The 22,188-nt window shown below is 37.2% G+C and overlaps 1 protein-coding gene across 3 annotated transcripts in view; it reads right to left on the minus strand.

Annotated features, from left to right (window-relative positions):
* The window catches only part of LOC129764816 (rap guanine nucleotide exchange factor 4), a 511,489-nt gene that overhangs the window by 276,158 nt on the left and 213,143 nt on the right, over nucleotides 1–22,188 (minus strand). For 2 of the 3 annotated variants that reach the window (XM_055764313.1, XM_055764312.1), the window contains exon 4: nucleotides 21,424–21,518. In XM_055764313.1, coding sequence (XP_055620288.1) covers nucleotides 21,424–21,518 — 95 coding nt within the window. Of the gene's footprint in view, nucleotides 1–10,845; nucleotides 11,509–21,423; nucleotides 21,519–22,188 lie in introns of those variants that run through there. The other variant, XM_055764315.1, reaches the window with a different exon arrangement.

Here is a 22,188-nt window from a genome sequence, read left to right on the forward strand (position 1 = left end):
TCATAACTTTTGATCCACTGGATCGATTCAGATAATCGGCATATCAGATTAAAGCCAAAAAAAATATTACACTTTGAATAAAAATGGATTTTGTTTTCGTTATTATTGATTATACAGGTAATCTTCGATATAACGTACATTTCACTTTCAAAATTGTACGTTGTATCGAATTGTACGTTATATCGAAGCTTAATAAAGTACTCACAAACGTAGTCTATAATACATTATTGTGTTGCTGTTTTAGTACAGTTGATTAATAACTTCAATCAGAAGACGAAGCCAGCCTTTCTCATGATGTTTCCCTTCGTACTGTTGATTAAAGCTTGATTCATTTAGAATCCAGAATCACAAAACCAGCTGTATTTCGGGATTGGTTGAAGGTACAAAATTTGTTTTAGCATCACAATATAGATAATTAATTGTTCTATCAGAAAAAAAAAATATTGAAAAAAAAATTCCTTTATACTTTGAAAATGTGTACGTTATATCGAGGGTACGTTATATCGAAGTTTCCCTGTATTTGTTTTTACAGCATACATCGTTTCGGGACCACGGGAGTCATATTTTTTTATATTTTTTCCTGAAAGCTGAGTTTTTTTCACATAATATTTTCGAATACCAGAGAGGTGTTATTTTTCGTTTTTAAGTTATGATTTTTCAAAGTTAACATGTTTTCAGTTTTCGTTCAATATTTCTATGCGACTAGACTGGATATATGTGACTATAATCCAATTAATTGGCAAGTGAATTATATTTTTTTAAGGCTAGCTAGTAGGCTTTAAGTTGATATGTTGATCATTTGAATTGGTCCAGTAGTTCAAAACTAATACATTTTTGTAAAAAGTAATTTTTGGGAAAAAAGGAAAACATGATTTAGACCCATCGGTTAACTTTGAAAAATCATAACTCACAAACGAAAAAAAAACGCTTCCCTGGTTTCGAGATATGTTATGTGAAAAATTCCCAGCTTTTCAGAAAAAATATAAAAAAATATAGCACCTTTGGTCCCGAGACCATGAAAACTATAAAAAACAAATACGATCAATAATAACGAAAACGTAATTCAAATTCCCTGCAACCGTAGTATTTTTCCAAAAAAGACCAGCTAATTTAACTGAATATGTCGAACATCTGAATTGGTCCAGTGGTTCGAAAGTTATGAATTTTTGAAAAAAGTCATTTTTGGCAAAAATGCGGAACAAAAAGTTTTTCGGACCACCCTAAAATGGAAATGGCCATCGTAACAAAAAAATTAAAAATACGGGTCTAATAATTTGCGATAAAGAACAAAACTACCACTTTTGACGAAAATCTGAGAACCACTATATCGGTTTGGCACGGAATGGCTGTATATTAGGGTGCCAATGAAAACGGTCATCTCGAGTTTCAAAAAGTTACTCCATAAAAAATGTTCACCACCTCGAAAAAACACCATATGCAAAATATCAGCTCAACGGGCTTAAGGGAGAGTGACGCAAAGCAGTCAAAGTTTGAGTTTTTTGAAAATCGAAAAATCACCCTCCCCCGATTTCCGCTGATTTTCCGATTTTCAAAAAACTCAAATTTTAACGTCTGCGACACCAGTGAATGAAGTCCGAATGAGCTAATATTTTGCATAGGGTATATTATTGAAAAATCGAAATAACTATTATTATTGGCACCCTGAACCATACTTTTCGCTTCGCATGGCGAAAAAAAACGAAAAAAGTCCCAGAGTGCCGATTTTTAACAAAAAACAAATTTTCGAGATGACACTAGACGTTTCATGCAATTTTAAGACATTTGGCATCAAATTTTTTTTTTCGAAAAACCCCGATTTCCTTCACTCCCCCCTTGGGCGATTTTTCGATTTTCAAAAAACTCAAACTTTGACCGCTTTGCGCAACTCTCCCTTAAGTCCGAATGAGCTGAAATTTGGCATAGGGTGTTTTTTCGAGGTGGTGAACATTTTGTATAGGGTAACTTTTTGAAATTTTAGGGTCGATTTTTTCCCATACATTCATTGGCACCCTACTGTATATACATAACAGCTTTCCTAACTGAAATTGTAAAGCAGTCAAAATGACTCAAGTATTTTATGAGAACAATTCCACAGTCCGTAACTTATTCTAAAGCATCAATCATATTTTCAAACGCATGTTTGACATAATAAAATCAAACATAGCACTGGCACTGCTAAACACATCTAAACATAATCTAATGGATTATTGAAACCATAATAGGTTCTATGGCGAATGCAGTGATGTTTAGCAGTTTTCTTTGTTTCAATCGAAAGTAATTTTTTTAGGAACAATTGTGATAGGGAAGAAACGCTGAAGTTAACGAACGTTCTCCGGATGACCAGATAAGAGTACAAACACGAAGTAATCCAGTACGGAAAACCCAAGTGTCCATGTTTCGCAACAGCGATATCAGAGAGACTTTGTCAAACGCTTTGAGGTAGTCGAAATTAGGATTTGGCGATGATGGATCTATTTTCAGGAGATTGATCTTTTCCATTTCGATTTCGATTTTTTGGATCAATTCATTGTACCCGAAAAATCGTGGAGATCAAGTTTTTTTTCGATTTATTTGATCTTAGAGTTTTTTTTCCAGTGTACATCGATTTTAACCTAACCACCTGTCAAATTTTATAAACATAATGTCAGCATTTGGACAGTTTTCGAGGATGTCAAATTAGTGATCGTGAATGGGATTGTGTGATCTTGGATCGATATTTGGAAGATCCTCCCCGACTGCAGATTTTCCGGATAGATTCTTCCTACTCCAAAAAAATCGCGAAAATTGACGTTTCCGTATTTCGTATCGTAGAAGAAAATGTTTTCCTGTGAACATTGATATTGATCTCATCAAATACCACTTGACAAATTTCATAAACATTGGATCCCTTTCAAGGTTGTTGAATTAGCGATCACAAATTTAAGAGAAGCAGTTTCGTACGTTTGGTCATTACACAACAAGTGGCCTCAAGTTATATTTACACCATCACATTCACTAGGCTAATAGTGAAAATTATGACGAGATGAGATGGTGACATCAAGTCCAGCTGAAGCATTCTTTTCTAGAACTGGGACTACTACCAAACTTATTCAGCAAGCGGTAAATATTATAATAATTAGTGTTAGTGGGAATAACGAAAAATTTAGAGAAAATAGGTTAAATTAGGGTCAGGTGTTTTTAGTGATTAAATAACGCTAAGTAAAAATTTTCATTAAATTTTAGCAAATTGAAGGCAGTTTTTGGAACTTCTAATTTGATAGTGAATAGTTTGGGTCACCACCAGACGTCAACACTCTAGAGGAGATGTGTCTGAAACGCGCCTGCCGGGCAATTCGACCCGCCTGATTTTCTCGTAAACCAGCAAGAATAGAAATGCAATGAATATAGGCAATCGTGCTAGTCAATGATTGAATCCTACCATGCAAGTTTTACATTTGTAACATGCTTTAAAAAATAAGATAAATAATTTTCGTTGGAAGCGATTTTCAATGTAATTTTCCACATCATTTCTATAAGGTTTTTGTTGCTCGCAACCGATTCAGATGCGATAACTGTGGGTCATATTTATTGAGTCGAGTTCCCAGTGAATATCTCAAATGACGAAAATGGTAAGAAAGGATTCTTTTCTTTCTTAATTTGATATCAGCTTACCATCGGGCAGTATGGCATACCCTCGATCGGGGCAATTTGCTCGCTTTCGGCCGTAAACATTCTCACGAGAGAAATAGCTTGTATGTAAGTGATGCCAGATGTTTTTTTTTACAAATATCTCTGCATGGCACGAATAAATGTCTTCAAATGTAATCATAATGAACAAAAATGAGCAAACCATCACGATATTTCTAAATCATGTTCGATAAATCACACAAACAATTGTTATCACATACTTTGAAATGACCTCAGTATGTTTTCACAAAATTAAATGTCTTGAAAACGAAAACATGTCTTCACATCTGGCATCTATATTATGTGCTCAGAGAATGCAGGAGAACAAGAGCGCGGACTTGAAATTAATGCACGAATACTGGGAGAATACGCTCACCGGAGGAACGGTTTCTTCTCTTCGCTGGTGGGCATGAAAGGAATAGATTGATGGAATCTCTCATTCATATAAGCTGTTTCTCTGAGCTTTCTAGTCTCTGAGAGAAACAACTCATGGGCATATTATACTTCTGCTGGGCCATTTAACACCGTATGATTGAAAATTTAGAATTTGGGTGCCTTACAAAATAAAATTCGTAGCACTATTGTTATTCAGTATCTAAAATACAGAACGATTACAGATGACTGAGGGTTAACTAATCTACGTACTGACGTAGTTGTTACCTTAAGTTTTAAGAGCACGATCAAGATAAATCCATTCTCGCTTAGGGGGTGCGTATTACACACTTCTTCTATACATTTGTCATCGCGGATTAGCACAATGCAGCATTCTGTAATTCGATCGAATTAAATTCAATCAGGTTGTGCAAATATGGCAACCTTGCAACACAATTTTAGATTACCGACATGGCGGTTCACTTCAACACTTTTAAAATAAAAAATTTTTCATATCAAATATGTTTTCTATGTATTAGAGTAACACATTTTCGGCAAGTGGAAAAAGAATCTTGAACTAAAATTACGTTTGATAATGATTTTATAAGGGGGTCTCCGTAGCCACATTGGTTGCGCGTTCGCTTAGTAAGCTATCGATCGTGGGTTCAAAACTCAGGACCCTCATTGACCATCTTTGTGTTGTTACAGAATAGCTACGTCCACGCAACAATCATCAGCGATGGAGATCGATCCACGGTCGAAATAAGATCGATTAATCCATGCAACTGCTTGCTCTGCAAGACACATCGGGCTGCTGTTCTATAAATAACTCAACAATGATCAATCAACTGTCTCCGCTGTCCGGTGGTCCAACTGGATAATGGAAGAACAGAAAGAATACTCTTACGCCTAAATGGCTACTGTGTGAATGTACCATATGTAATGGTATAGAAGGAATACTGGCGAACGGCAACTGTGTAATGTGCTAATTATAGATATGATAACCATGTGACATGTACACGATTAAAATTCGGCTCTGTTACAGCTGAAATGCTAATAAGCCTTAAATAAATAAATGGGATAAAAAAAAATTATTTTATATTTTTGATCAAATTTAGGGAAATGCTGGGAAAATAATAGAAAAAAAAGTTAAACTGTATTTGGGCCTGGCAATGTGATAAAGAGTAAATAGTTTCACGGATACGGATAAGTGATTTTGACGTTTGTTTTGCGTCAATGCCACTTTTACATATGCCGATTAGGTTTGAATCTTGGCTGGATTGTAAAATGCAGAAGTTGATCTCCATCTGATTGCAAAGCTTCAAATCTTTTAATATTTAGCTTTTAGCTTTTTGATGTTGTTTGTAAACAATTTTATTTTAAACCGTTCCATTTGGAAACAAAAGGAGAAGTGAAAAAATCAAGCACCGTTTTATCTCAATTCCCGTATACTTACGCCATCAATTGAACAGTGTCTCATTACATAGAATAGTACTTTTTCGCGAAATTAATTTGTTTCTGGATACAATGGAGCCCTCTTTTTCATTTGACTACAATAAATTAGATTTACAAATACATAATCATTATGAAACTGAAAATAAGTTTAATCACATTGACGCTATATTTTCTATTTTTTTATTCTTGCAAGCTGAGTTTTTTTACATAAGATATTCAAAAATCAGAGATGTGTTTTTTTCGTGTTTTAGTTATGATTTTCCAAATTTAAGATGTTCGGGTTGCGGTAGCTCGTTGGACAGAAAAGAGGAACATGAAATTTTTTTGTGTAATTTTCCAAAGAAGATCAGCTTTAAAGAAACGGAACTACCAACAACACAAACAAACAATACAAACTACCAAACTACCAATTTTCTGAGAACCGCCATACAGGTTTGGCATGGAATGGCTGTATAGTTCAAATCAGACAAAGACATGGCGAAATTCTTAAAACGCTCTATAATTTGTTCCTAGACATCTAACTCCTATATTTTCTAATTCCGTTGCAATATAATTTTAAACAATTTCTGGTAATTAGAATCTTCATATACCACGACTTTTTCTTTATTGTACTTATAACAGAAAATTAACCTTTACGTTACATTACATTTTTGAAATAAGTCATACTTGAAATATAAAATTTTTTTTTCAACTGTTTTTTAAACCAATATTGTACATAATCGAATCATATATAATCGAGTCAGTATATAATCGAGTCCGACCTGTTACTGCAAGAACCCGGTTTTGTGGTTTTAGTTGAAAACCTGATTAAGAAAATAAATTTTACTCTCGTTGGTTTGCGCCTGCGATCGACGTTTTGCAAGGAAAGAGCTTACAAGCATTTGTTAACAAATGGTATTTTTATATTGTTGCTTCAGAATTGGATTGTTCTTGTACCCCAATTTGTTAATTATTGCTGTATTTGCCTGAAAATAGTGTGTACAAACGTCTTCTGTTCGGAATTTGAATCATGCATCGAAACTTGAATACTAATTTAACGAAGATACTCGCATAGAAGATCTTCTTTTGGAAGCGATCTGGCGTAGTGATAACATCCGTACCTCTCACGCAAAGGTCACGAGCTCAGTTCTCACTCCCGACATTCTTCCAAAAATGGAAGTAAAAGTGACGAACCAGCCAAATGCGCTGAAAGTCGCGATAATAGAGAAAAAAAAGATCTTCTTTTGTAACCATTTATAGTAGATTCTTACCTTTTCTAGTACATAAAACAGCAAACAAAAATAGTTTAAACAACCACAGACTGAAAAATTAACGATGTTTGTTTTTTTACGAAATTTGCAAATGCAAACATTTTAGCACTGGTTTTGACTGTCACTTTTTTGCAAATGTTTTATAGGCTTTATGGGCTTATACGATGTATCGATACATGTAAATTAAATTGAAATGAAGCCTATACACCTAATAATAAATAAAAGTTTAGTAAATTTACATTTAAAAATGAAGAGTTAGGAATTTGAGACAAAACGGTACATAAGTACGCTGATTACAGTTTTCATACTCGATCATTTGAATAGCTTTTAGATCCATTGGTCGCATTGCCAGTGTGACCAGATCAACAGAGTCGAAAGTATTAGCAATATTGGAAATTACACACTCGACAAAAAAAAGGGGAACAGAGAAAAAAATCCGATTTCATAACTATACACATGGCATAGTTCTGAATGCACCCGGGGAAGACATATTGCATATCTGAAACTAAAATGCCAACAGTGAATCAACCTGTTCAAGGAATAACCGGAACATGGTAAACTCTTACCAGGAGATCTCACAGATTTGAACAAAAAAACAATACTATCGGGTCCACTGGCTTTGGCATCTTCAATGAAAATTCCAGTGCCTCTTTCAAACTCAAAGATCCTTGTTCCGTGTATGTTGCTGAACTGGGTGCGATATACTACGCACTGGGGATCATTGAAACATTGCCCATCGACCATTATTTTATTTTTTCAGACAGTCTCAGCTCATTAGAGGCAATCCGCTCAATGAAGGTTGATAAACGCTCATCTTATTTCCTAACAAGAATAAGACAACTATTGAGTGTTTTGGTCGAAAAATTATTCAAGATTACCTTAGCATGGGTTCCCTCTCATTGCTCGATTCCGGGGAATGAGAAAGCGGACTCGCTAGCTAAGGTGGGCGCTTTAGAAGGCACTCTTTTTGAAAGGCAAATTGCTTATAATGAATTTTTCCACATTCCTCGTCAGTATACGCTCGTAAGTTGGCAGCGCATGTGGAGTGGTGATGAGTTCGGTCGTTGGTTACACACGATTATCCCTAAGGTCTCGACGAGGGCATGGTTCAAGGGATTGAATGTAGGTCGTGATTTCATTCGCGTGATATCTCGGCTTATGTCCAATCACTACAACCTAAACGCGCATCTCTATCGCATTGGGCTCGCAGCAAACAATCTTTGTGATTGTGGCGATGGCTACCAGGACATCGAGCATGTTGTCTGGTCGTGTATCCGGTTCCATGCTGCTCGCTCTCAGCTCTCTAGAGCACTAAGAGCACAAGGCAGACAATCGGATATCCCCGTCCGGGATATCTTAGGTAGCCGTGATCCTGATCTTCTGCTTCATCTATACCTGTTCCTCAGAAACGCCGATGTCAACGTTTAATGATGTTTCCTTCGTTGTGTCCCTGTTTTATATCCCTCCTATCCGATCTATAAACTTTTACTTAGTCGCGGCAATGCATACACACACTCTTTACAGATACACGGGCCGAAGGTTGTGCAGTCCACTGATGATTCAACAAGAGCCAAAGGTTGTACCGCTCAAGACAACTCTACACGAGCTGATGATTGCGCCGTCTAGTGACCATTCTATCCTGGATTCCTCGAGTCGAGAAGATGCACCACGCTAGATATGGGGTACATACTAGGGGGGCGTTGCTGATTAATGGTCAGCTGCATCCCAATAGGAAGTATCCCGTGTCGGGCACACGTTACGTCCCAATTACGAAAACACTAGTAATACTAACCTCGAGCCAACCGCGAGTAATCGGTTACATATTACTAACATAGATAATAAGAAAAATTGTATTGAACTCCCGGCCCCGTGAGGCTAACGCCATATGAGCCTTTATAAAAATATATATTTTGGAAAAAAAAACAATACTATGGGTCCTAGAGTACGGTAGCTTTTGATTCCGATTGTCAGTCAAGTCCTATATATATATATATATATATATATATATATATATATATATATATATATATATATATATATATATATATATATATATATATATATATATATATATATATATATATATATATATATATATATATATATATATATATATATATATATATATATATATATATATATATATATATATATATATATATATATATATATATATATATATATATATATATATAGCGCATATAAACTAATGATCATAATAATGGTAATAATGGTAATTGCAACAACAAAAAATGAATATGTACATGCTATTGCAGGCCATATGCGTTCCGATCTTTTCAGCGATGTTTCGGGAAGTAAAACGTTGTTTATTAATGGGTTTTACATTAATAGGTTTTACAATAATTGTAATATACCGTTCTGAATCATATTTCGGACGATTAAGGCATATGATGCAGAAAACAGATCAGGTATTATTTGGTTGATATTTCTAATAAAATAGTTCAATATGCTTTTAAGCTTTCTACTTTGGTACCTATTTGATTGAAAGCATTAAAAAATCATCGAATAAAATGCTTTTCAAATCGAGCATCAAACTTCGGACACCATTTATTTAAAAAAAAATCAAATTTCGGACAGATTGAATTCAAATTTCGGACACTTTATTTTGTAATTTTTTGAACGAAAATTACATTACACTTGATTATATTTTATAGTCAACTGCGAAACACTTACCAAGCAATCACAGTAACCTGATAACGATGATGAGAACTGATGAAACACGAGAGAAATTTAAATATTGGTGAAGGGGTAAATTCTACGTGCTCACGCTAAGCAAACGTCAAACACAAACGATTATGAGTGGATTTTGGATTTTGGATGGATTTTTTCCTATTATGTAATAATTCAAATGTAATTCTTAAATGAAGTGATAGTGAAACCAAGGGATTACTCTAACGAAGCAATTGTGATATTATTTTATAGTTATATCATCAGTGCATCAAGCAATTCAAGACATTAGAACAAAGTGTCTGAAATATGATGTTGTCCGAACTATTTTTCAGAACGGTATCACGTTTTGGAGAAAATAGAATTTCTGCCTATTGAACACTTTTTTTTTATCTATTCAGATACCTCAGTTCAAATGAAGTTATCCGATCAAAGCACTCATGTTATTTTGAGAACTCGCCTTGAAGATTCTGGGTAGGCTATTCGAAAAAGCTAATAGGATTATTCTGGGTTCCAGGCAAGAGCCTCAGACGGTACTTGAGCTGCGAATTAGCCAACACGTATTTTTCTGTGCAATTAGAGCAAAGATAACATGAGTTGCATAAAATTATTCCTAAGGCATGAGTCAACCTCAAACGCATAATTCAAATGGTTTAATAGCTGTAAATGATAGGTTATGAGAAATTTAGTTCGATTAGTAAACATTTAAAAAAGGGTTTCATAATGATCTGTGAGCCAATTAATATAAAAATCGTATATAAATTACAATGCAATATCCGCTCGAGTATATTATTAATGCTTCTGTTGTTAAGCAATTCAAGTGGGAAATACACATAGTAGTACATCGCCGAAAAGCTTTGCCTTCAGGACTTATTCTATTGAGCATTGGTTACTCAACGTTCCTCTCAATACGGACGAGACGATCGAATGGCGTTGTTGTGATCAAACCCCAAGGCCAATGCTTAGCGAAGAAGCATAAACATTCATAATTCATCGATCTGCATCCGGTCAATACCCTCATATTTTGTGAAACGAATAGACCCATTTGTCTGAAACAAATCGTTTACGTCGCGTGTTTATTACACCCTACGGAAACTAATAACATGGATTGCACAAATCTGTGCACATGACCCAAAACGATTTCTTTGTCGTAATTTGTCATCGAATGGAAACGGGGCAGGAAATAATACGACCGAAAATGGCAAACGCTATCCGGCTTCGAACGTTTGGCGGCAGCCGAAAATGATGGCCTGTAAATTAACGGTGATGAGAAACTTTCGCTGAGAGATAGATAAGATATTTGTTCGAAACATGTGAAGAATACAAACTTCAGTAAGCGTTCACAGGGGTCCGCTCTCTGGATGCTGCTCAATTAACAAACACAGAATTGACTCATTAGGAAATAATGACCCACCTTTGCTTACACGAGGCTGAATGTCTGGACGCGTAATTAAACCACCGTAAATTCCGCGTAATGAAGGTAAGCATTCAACCAACCAACAGATCGGTAGCGTTTTACGTCCTCTACCGCTTCAGTGGAATGTTATGGCCGATAATCGACGCACGAACCTTCGATACCCTTTCGCTACAATTATTCCAACAGCGCAAGAAAGTGAAAGCAATGCCGCCTCGCGGACACAGGTTCTAGATTTTCAACGACGACTCTTCTCAGCAATGTCAATCCACACAAAACAACGCACCGTCATTTCACAGAAGCACTCAAGCAGTGCCCTAATCTATTTTCCAAACAAACATCAACAAATATCAATCTTCAATTCCCATCATCGGAAGCATATGTTTTCTACTCGCACTTCCACTCGATGGATTCCACAGAGAAAACTTTCAGCTTCACTTTCGCTTCGTACCGTTGCTTATGGTAGCGAGACGACACGCGTATGGCCCCGTCACTTGCTGGCTGCTCTCCAAAATCGAATCGATTATTATTACGACCCGAATCGATTGTTTCGCTGTAAACAAAACAAACGCGCACTGAAAAAGGGATCACACGCACCACACTTTGCGCTATACGCCTCACTGAGCATCCGCCAGAAATCCAACTAACGCAACGCGACTCGCGCGGGATCCACGAGCGCATCCATCGCGCACACACATTGGAAGTGCGGATGTCGGCGAGCTGAGCGGGAGATACAGAGAGAGAGAACACAACAAAAGGTGTGTAAACAAAGCTCTGCGCTTGCTTTGAGATAACGTTTCCTCACGCTGCGCAGCAGAGGCTGCTGTCCGCAAGAGAATGCCGCAGTTCTCCAATTTGCGATGGACACCGATCTCCGAGCAGATATCTTGATATCTCTCCGATCCACGTGGGAATCATTGAGCCGACGGCGGGAAGTCGCTAATTTGCCAGTGACTCTCTTTCTGTTTTTTTTTCTTTGCAGTTGGTTTGTCGGAATGCTATTCGGTGGCTGGGTTTACCAACAGATCGATTTTCATGAATGGAATCGTTGGTGCCGTTAGTTTGTTACCGATGCCGGATGAAAGTTTTGGGACGGCATGCATATGTTAGTGGAAATCATGGAATTGTACCTCTCATCATATGTTATTGCTTGCCAAACACTTTGATTGTTTTCCAGCAAGTATATGCGTTTGTATTGAATTGAACCAATGGCATTTGATGCGTAGTATATTTTTCAAAATATTTGAATACTACTTTTTCTTCTTTCTTTTCAAGAGGCTTTAATCTTTGCAGTTCATTCGTCAATAAATTTAATGCAAAAATGATACAGGTGGAGTATCAACTAATCTTCTGAGTAACTTAAATGTCGATCATTCTTGTAATCGGTTTTGTACCACTTGTCCAAAACTTTATTGGATACAGTTCGAGAGTCGAGAGGCGATCACATAGATAATATACATGTTTAAAATTATCAAGAGACCAGCGCACCCAGGTTTTTTACGTGTTTTGTTTTTTGCGCGGTTTTTTTTAACGAGTAACGAGTAACGAGTTTTTTACGCGGATTTTCCAATTAACGCGGTACCCGTGCAAAAAAAAGACCAGTGCAATATAACATCTCTCCCTCAGCTCACATTTATCTCTTATACTCTCTCAGAACATATTACGGTAATTAGTGCTTGTGACGGAGCTTGGCGCTTATGGGGAAATTAGTGCCGCATCTTATCACGATTCATACGTGGATTTTAGGTGTTGGGTAACGGGGATCTCACCGGGCGGTACATAGGGACAGGGTTTTTACGGACAGCGATTCGTGAATGTCTTTCCCTGTCTACTTAGCTCTGAACGGTCCAACAGTGATACTGCACGTGCATCGGCAGAAGAGTGTACAAATTACTAGGGAATCAATCTTCCAGCAACAGCAGATGACTTCATTCGTGAGAAAAACCGAACTATAGGTTCCAGTAACCAACGAAATAGCAGGAAGAAACTACAGGTTTTCGGAAGCGAGCAACACTTAACTTTTTACATCCGTTTTACGTAAGGATAGTCCCAATTTTACGCGGATTCTCCAATCAACGCGGTTTTTTACGCGGATTTGCCAATTAACGCGGTTTTTTTTTAAAAGGAAGGGTAGGGCGGGGATAGTTGGTCGTAGGGGTAAGATGGTCAGTGACGATATCTTGGAATCTGAGCGTCCAAAAAATCAGCGATTTATGGATGAAAAATAGCGAATTGCTGATGCAATGAAATAAGCAATTTGGAAAAAAAAATTTACGTAGGTTAAAAAATACGAACATGATTCCGATTTTTCCAAAAATCATTCACTGTTTCCGTTTTCTAAAATTTGTTCTGAAAATGGTAAATAATCATGAAAAAATCGGTTATAACGCAAAACAAAAGTTTGTTGTATGTACAGGGTTTTCCAACTTTAAATTCCGAAAGTAAATTGAAATAAAACACACTTAGAATTCGAATTTCGATGAAACTTTTATTTCAAATTAAAGTTTGGTTTATGCCATTATGTGTGAAATACAACATCATTCAAATGTCCACCTAGGGCTTCCTCGCACACCTTGATCCGGAACAGGTAATTTTCGTCGACTTTTCGGCACATATGTGGCGGTATCTCGGTCATAACTTCACGAATGTTGTCTTTCAAATGTTCAAGAGTTTGCGGAGTGTTGGCATAGACACGGTCTTTCGCATAACCCCACAAAAAAAGTCTAGCGGGTTCAAATCGCATGATCTGGACGGCATCACCAAAACGCGAAATTATGCGTCCCTCAAATTTCGTTCGCAATATGGCCATGTTCGGTCGTGTTGTGTGGCACGTGGCGCCGTCCTGCTGAAACCACATTGTCATCCGTATCCATATCTTCAATTTGTGGCAAAAAAAATGGATTAACATGCGGCCATAGCGCTCACCATTCACAGTTACCGTCTCGCCGTCCTCATTTTCAAAGAAATACGGCCCGATGACTCCACCAGACCATAATGCGCACCAAACAGTGACTTTTGGCGGATGTAATGGCCTCTCAACAATCACGTGTGGGTTTTCTGAGCCCCATATTTTGGGAAATTTTGGGTGTTCACATTTTGGGAAATTTTGGGTGTTCACATAACCGAGCTCGAAATGTGCTCCATCGCTGAAGAAAATTTGATACGAAAATTCAGCATTTTGCTGCTGTTGTTCGTTCACCCAATCGACGTATACCCGACGCATTCCATGGTCACCACGCTCTAATTTTTGTACCAGTTGGACTTTATATGGATGTAGGTGCAAGTCCAAATGCAAAATTCGCCACAATGATGTGTTTGACAAGCCCAATTGCTGAGCACGCCGTGGAATCGAAACATTCGGGTCATCCTCCACACTGGCAGCAACAGCAGCAATATTTTCGGCCGAACGCACATTACGATGATGCACAGGTTTCATAATATCCGCTACGGATCCAGTTTGTTCGAATTTACGTTCAAATTTTAATGGAAATCGCTTATAAAATTATTTTTATTGAATTTTCATGAATATTCTTTTTCATATATAGAGGGGCTAGATGGTCACGAGAATTGCTCGTTTGAGAGCAACGCATATAAATTTTACAGGTATGCCGCGTTTTAACAGATATAGAAAGCATATGTTTTACTGCTAAACCCAGTATATTTGAAACTAAACAACCTGATACTAACCACCGCACAAACCACTTGAAATATAATTGATATTTTTTTTTTAATTTTTTGCTTCAAAATTTCATTTAATATAATAAACGCTGACATTGGATATCAACAACTCATAATAATGTATCAAGTAATGTAGCATACCTGGAGGTTATTTCAATATACTTTGAGGTGAACGGTACAAATGTCATCAAAACAAATACAAGCAAGAAACCGGCTGTGCACCGTAAGGATGCCAGGTGTTTTTTTTAAATGTCTTCACATGGTACGAGAAAATGTCTTCTAATGTCTTCACCATTATATCGGAGGAATGTTCTTGCACAAAAACGAAACTATGATAACTCTATTCGTTTATTTTAGCTTTGAAGTTTTGGTTGTAATTCAAATCATATCCATAAAACTAATTGTTGAAATGGTATGTAACCGGGAAACCTTCGATTTGTGAAGTGGTTGTTTGAAAGATCTAGATATTAATTGTATAGTATAGGCTCAAAATAATATAAATGCAATGTCACAATCATTCGAATTTTAGAGTGCAAAAGAACTAATGACTTCTAGAGACAGTATGTATTCAGACCGCTTCGATCGCTGAGACTAAAGCCCTACTTTTTTGACGATATATTCGGTCAATAGTTAGAATTTCATGGAAATAATATCTTTTGAAAATCCACGTACGCTATCATACTGAAATGTCTTCACATATTTCATAATATCTTCAAAATGTATGTACAAAATCAAATGTTTTTAAAAAGAAGATATGTCTTCAAATCTGGCATCTCTGGTGTGCCAAAAAGTGGAAAAAAGACGAAGTCGCTAGAAAAGATTGGCTGACTAATTTTCTTTGACGATGAGAATTTGAAATTTTCAAGAGAGGCGAATGAACTGCAAAATTTGAAGCCTCTCAAAAACGAAGAATGGAATGGAAATTTTCATTAATTTGTTCTTTACTTGACTATAGGTATTTGTTAACTGTTTCCATTTAGATTTTATTGATTAATTTATAATGAAAGAAACTTCTAATGCAAAAACGCTTATCATTTGCTCAAAAAGAACATGCCTATTATTGACCAACTTACCCCGTGTGTGGGGTTAGCTGGCCAATTTATTCTGAAATATAAAAACGTTAAATAAAAGAAAAATGACAAATAAATGATTCTCTGCTTATTTTTCATTGAAAGGGTAAATGGTAAGCTTCATTGTGGTACATAACATTCTTACGTAAAACTCCGTACTACATAGTTATAGCCAAATTTATTCAAAAATGACGAACTAGCCCCGCCCTACCCTACATATCTCCCGCGTAAAAAAATTCTGGGTGTATTTAGAAAAACCAAGCGAACTGGATCTGTTGCAGGCATGAATATCTATCAAAAGATAACAGTAAAAATAGGCACAAACTGCGAAAAAAAACAAACAATGTTCCTATCCATATTGAGTATTCTGCCAGTGTTCATTATTAACATTCGTCCAGGTCCACCAAATGCGCGCGGGACTCAAACTTTCGTAGACAACGCTCGTTTTTTTTTAACAATCTACAATTTTAACAAATTTAACAATACAAAAAGTTTCTTGCAGTTCAATATTTAAGGTGGGGGTTGTAGTGATCGATATCTATCTATCAGTACATCCATATCTCGTTGTCTCGTTGTCAAATGGTATGATGACCACTTCATTCGAATGATAAAGTATCTACGCGTTATATGCTTGTGCCAAAATGTGCACAAGCATATGAATTGTTAATCCGAAAACTTGTTTCAATAGCTTAAAAAATGCTTCGAAAACAGGCTGTTGAAATCACACAAATCTGTATATAAGCTGGCGACCGCTCGGAAATCCATTTAGTTGTGATTGTATAGTGACGGGAAGATGGTTCGCTCGTCTAAACGCTATGCTCCCCCAATCTCATTTCTTTTCTGCAACCGAGCCGAACGGAGCCGAATACTAGGAAAAAAAATAATAGAAATACTAGAAGGATCTGAGAAACTTGACGTAGGACTTTGAGGACAAATGGTTTTGAATTGAGCTTTTATAACTGTTCTGAAATCCATAAATTTAACTCATTAAAACTCCAAATGGTGGCCCTAGACAAACCGTTTGGTTTATTAACTGAATCGAATTTCATACAGTTTGAAATGTTATATTGGTAGAAAGAATTCGGAAGCATTTATTATAAATAATTTATTTTTTCATAAGGAAACTGTTGAAAACAAATCAGATAGATATACACAAAAGACTCGAAATTCTCTGTTTTTAATGTACTGATGTGCATAAATGAACATAAAAATCCTTATTAACCAAATCGTTCCTGCAGATAAATCTAGCGAACGGTCGTTCTTTTTCTTTCATTTATTTAATTTAGATGAATACGATACGAAAACATCATATTACAGTGCATCCTTAAATTGAGGTGTAAATAACTAGCTTGCCTCAGTGTTATTATACTTGTCATATATCACCAGGTGATGCAGATTCGATTTCTTGTGATAGGGACCCGGTGCTGGTTAACTTGTCAGAGTAGCACATTCGGAATGTGAGGAACTATCTCATCAACCGTTCGTTTCGAGTAAAACCTTCAGGGACCTTTCCAGAGCTAAAAGTGGTATCAGCAGGTGTGCAACAAAGTAGTCTACTTGGCACAATCATGTTAAGTTTGTACACCTCAAACATCATGCATCTTTCAACTTTCTCATACTATCCTTTTCTTTCCTAATGCTGCTGGTACCTAGGGCGAATTTGATCAATACAATGAAAGCCTGAAGAGAAACATTGCGTTGCAAGCCCCACTTCTGTGTAATTCCACAGTCAGTCAATTCTTATAAGTGCCCCCGCAGATTGCATACTTTTTATCAGCCGATAGCACGGTTGGTTTCTTAATCTTTACGGAGAGGTATGAAAGTTATATAGCTTCCGAGCAGAATAGCATAAAACATAATTTTATTCACTAATTGAACTTATAATTACAAAGTCACACTAAGAACTAAACTGTTTTTGGATATCGAACACTTTATAAAGTCTAGAGACTGTTGACTTCGCATTCTTTCAAGTGGCGTGATACGCGTGCAAGGTTTCCATGTCTGGCGAAATCACGTGCACATCATCATTTAGCCTGGCGCGCATGCATTGGGCCAAGCTTGGTTGCATGTGGGCTCAGATGAGTGTGTAAGAAGGAATCTTCATAAAGATACCAGTATTTAAAAAATAATAAAAACCAACTAAATTTACTAAATTTATTTGCCGAGAGAGAGGTTGAGCTTATTGGTGGTTGGTGACTTTCCGATCGTTCGTTCAATTTTCGCAAATTCGTGCATTGTTTTTGGATTGAAAATAGCATCAAAGTACAACACATTACAATCCGGATGGGTAGACGGTATTTTCTAGCAGTGAGAGCTGTGTTCTTCGATTGAAAACTGAAGATGAAAATTCGTTCCACTGCGGATGGTATAGCTGCTGCCACCACAACACAATCGATTTCGGGTTTTCTGTTGTCGTTCTGTTAAAGTGAAAAGGTGAATCATTGGTCCGTATTTGTTTAAAGATGAAGATGAGAACAACTTTACTGTCAATTATGATCGCTATCGTGTATTGGTTACCAACTTTTTATTGTCCACAATACACGAACTAAATCTGCCACACAGCAAACGAAATTATGGACGTATTGCACAATGAATTTGGTGAGAAATTCATCTCTCGTTTTGGACCAGTGAATTGACCGCCTAGATAGTGGAATATTTTTCTGAGGGTAAATCTGAAATATTTTGTCCATGCCAATAAACCAGCATAGATTCAAGGACTATAAGATAACGTCATAAGTGTTATCGGTGAGCTAGCAACCGGTATTATCGAAAAAGTAACTCAAAATTTCTTCACACATGGATCACTCAGAACGTAACCGTTTACATTACAACATTTTCATGAAATATTCTTTAAAAAATTTAAGGATTAATTTTTAACCCCAATAATGCATTTTATGTTTTTTTACAGTCTTCCTGTGTTTATTTCGGTAAATTAAAAATAAAACAGATTTCGCTTTATATTTGTTGAAAATACGTATGAACAAAGGGTGAGTTTCTGTCAAGTCATGTGTGTGTCGAGGAAAAAAAGAGAATATGTCATAATTTTTTTAATTCCATTGCCAAACAGTACACTGGAGTTGCTTTTTTCGCGGGGGATACGGGCTGCGTAAATTCCGAAATCCGCGTAAAAAAGTCGCATTAAAAGCGACTTCAGTGTATGTATTCATTTTTGTCAGACAGAATTATAGCAATAACTGGTTTCATCAATTTTTAAATAAACGTAATCTCGATGACACTTTGGTTTGGCAACAATTATGGCTGAGTAGCGTATGTCAATTGTTGACATTCGACAAGTTTCAATTGACTTTTATTGCATATTTTCTGAGTTGATCATTTTGAATCAGCATGGAGTGAGCAAGGAGAAGGAGGTGATTGTTGCTCAGGGCCCATTCCTATCCAGTGACGATGGTGATGATGATGATGATGATGATGATGGGGCTTGAAATTAATATCAATTAAGTGCGCGCATTCCAATTTTGTACAGTGCAGAGGGCCTTCAATGGAAAGTGGAACGCGGTCGGGATATGAATTAATATTAATTAGTGGTCGACGCTGACGATACGCTGGTGGTTACGAAGGCGGTCGCTTTTGTGTTGGGGGGCCATTCGGATTTGGCCGAGTGCGCCTAACAAGCTGATAATGAAGATAATGGCTTACTGAAAATGTACACAAATTGTGGTGGTCGTATTGTATTGATCTTCATGGCGCAATTAGGAGTAAATTCAGTGCTATTCTGATGTCTGTATATTCCCAGGAAACCGCTTAATCTAAAGTCTATTTCATCGCTGCCTTCCTTTGACCCGGGAGCTGAGAAGCACAAACGTTGTAATGAAATTAATTTGTTTGCCTGCAATCAGCTTAGCTGTTTGTCGAGTGAAATCACTTTTTCGCCAGAACACTTCCGTCGTGTCCTTCGCCAAGTTCCTCCGTGACCGCACAAATGTTTGTTTATTTACACCAACTCGCACTAACTCTTCAATCTCCGGGCCTCTGTTCTCCTTGTCGAGCTCTGGTTAGAATGAATGGTTGTTTCCCCAACAATCGGTTCAACCTGATGGAAAATTGCATTTTCATTGCCCACCGTCTGGGTTAGCCTGCCGATGAGCAGCACTGCCAAGTAATATGTAAACAAAGCACGCCATCTCGGGGAAAAGCGAAGGAAAATTTCAAGGGTCTGGCGCTGTGAAGCAACAATCGGAGGAGAATCCAGGAAGTGTACTTTGCAACACGAGCTGTGTGTAACAATAAGCGAAGAGCTAGTGAGTAATGTGATGTTTGAACAAGTTCCGCCAATTGAATTGGCGGCGTTATGAGTTTTGTTTGCTTCTTCGATAATGTTTAGCTTGCCGGGAATGCAGGATGTATATACAATGTTTGGGAGATGCTGGTCATGAAAATGGTTTGAGTTGAAGAACCGGAAGCGTGTTGAGATGAATCAGGAAACATTGTAATAAACAAGAGAAGATGGATATGCGAACAAGAAGGTAACAAATTCTTCATGCGTTTATCAAATTGTTAAGTCGTGGAATTTTATTTTTAACAAAATGAAAAATTTAGTACTTCTTTCTCAGTTTTATATTTTTCGTTAACGTCCAATCAGCATACATATTTTTGTAAGAACAGTTTTTGATCATTGATCAAACATTGAATGCGATCAAGTGTTTCCGACATGTGATTTTGCACTATTTTGATTTGGTAAAAATGTAACAGAAGTTCATATATGACTTCTTGTAGGTTATGAGGATTTGGCTCAATCACATACGACAAGCAAAGAGAGATACAGACGATTCAAAAGTGGAACATTACGGCATAACTACAATACTAATAATAGACACAAAGGCTAACTGCTATATAGATAATCATAAATGCGGAAATCATATGATAATGCATGATGTAACGTCAAGAAATGCTGCAAAAACTTCAGCATACCATCACAACTTATTGAAAGCTGAACAGTCTAGTTGACGAATGATGACAAAAAACACTTTTTCTCAGTTCCCGGGTTAGTGCTCTCCCCAAGCTAGAGAAGGCAGCAAGTTGGTCTACCTGCTGGCCTTTTTTTGCAACCCATGAAAATACCAACACCCTTGAAACGTCGAACGTCAAAACTGCTCCTTTGAACATTCCATCTCGAACCCCGGTTGGAGCGAATTTTTCGTTCGTCAGCACCGAGCGGGACGAGTGCTCGTTATGTTCCCCATCAATTTCCGTTCAGGTTCACACACACACATATGTGCCCATCAGACTGCCTGCCGAGTGGGACTGATTTAGGGAAACGCAAACTCATTCAAATTGGCCGAGTAGATTGATGACCTTCGAATGCCACTTCCGGGGCGTCCGGCGGGACTCGACCAAACGTTCGCTCTATCCCCTCAATTAATTGATTCTTTTCAATCAAATAAATTTCAAAGCAGAACCGCAGGTAGAAAGTTTACTTCTACTGTGTGGATGAATGTCAGCAGGTGTGTTGCTGTGATTTCGTCCCTCAGAAGCTGAAAAAAGTCATTCTGTTGTTTACCTAACATACGATTTCAAAGGCTCATTTTTCATCCCCACAGTAGCGAAAGTCATTGTTTCCCAACACAAAGAAAGAAGGCTGACTGGCTTCCTAAGCTACCGCCGGTGTTTTGAGCCACGGGGAAGTTTTCCACATGAGTACCATACATAATTTAGCCTTTCCATTGTCCGGCTGTTGTGTTTGATGATTGTTGGGTTTCGTTTGCCCAACAAATCCTTTTATAGTAGTTTGCGGTTTGACCATCACCAGGAGGGCAGGAAAATTCAATATGTTTGTGGCGGCTAGTGATGACTTGATGTTTGTTTGGCCTACCTTACTGTCCTTCGTTTCCGCTCCGTGATAGCGCACCTCCAGCTGGCCTCCCAGCACCGCGTACCAGTAGCGACCCTGTTCGCCCGCTCGGAAAACTGTAGGATGAGAGTAAAAAAAATGGAATATTGTAGATAGAATGCATTTTTTGATATTGGAAGGAGTTCGCTTATTGGTTTGTAACAGTACGATGTCAAACCACAATGTCATGACTTCTCTGCGGTTTTGATGACTTTTTTAGAATTAGACAATTTTGATTATGTCCCATTCATGCCAAGGGAATTCAGTTTTTTATCCCATTTATTTATTTACTAGCTGACCCGGCTTCCTTGTCCCGCCCAAAATTTGTTTTTTGTTATATATACCTTCAAACATTCATTCTATAAAATTCCTAGTACTTCTACCAAAACTCATCATTATAATATCAGATTGTTTTCAGACACAATTTTCGTTCAAGATTTTTCAACCACTTGTAAATAACATGTTTCTCCGATAAAATTCCTCTGTTTCTCAGATAAAATAAAGACAGACCTCTCCCCTCTTCACCCCTTAGAGAGGAGGGACGAGTGTCGAACCACCATAGAAACATTTATTGCACCCTAAAACCTCCACATGCCAAATTTCGTTTCATTTGCTTGATTAATTCTCGAGTAATGTAAAAATTTGTGTTTCATTTGTGTGGCTAATTCAGCTAATTCAGCGATTTTGTCGCAATTTTCGACGACAGGCCTTCCGGAGCGTGGCGCATCTTCGACGACCTCTACACCA

Source organism: Toxorhynchites rutilus, chromosome 2 (assembly GCF_029784135.1).
Source record: "Toxorhynchites rutilus septentrionalis strain SRP chromosome 2, ASM2978413v1, whole genome shotgun sequence".
Classification (NCBI taxonomy): Eukaryota; Metazoa; Arthropoda; class Insecta; order Diptera; family Culicidae; genus Toxorhynchites; species Toxorhynchites rutilus.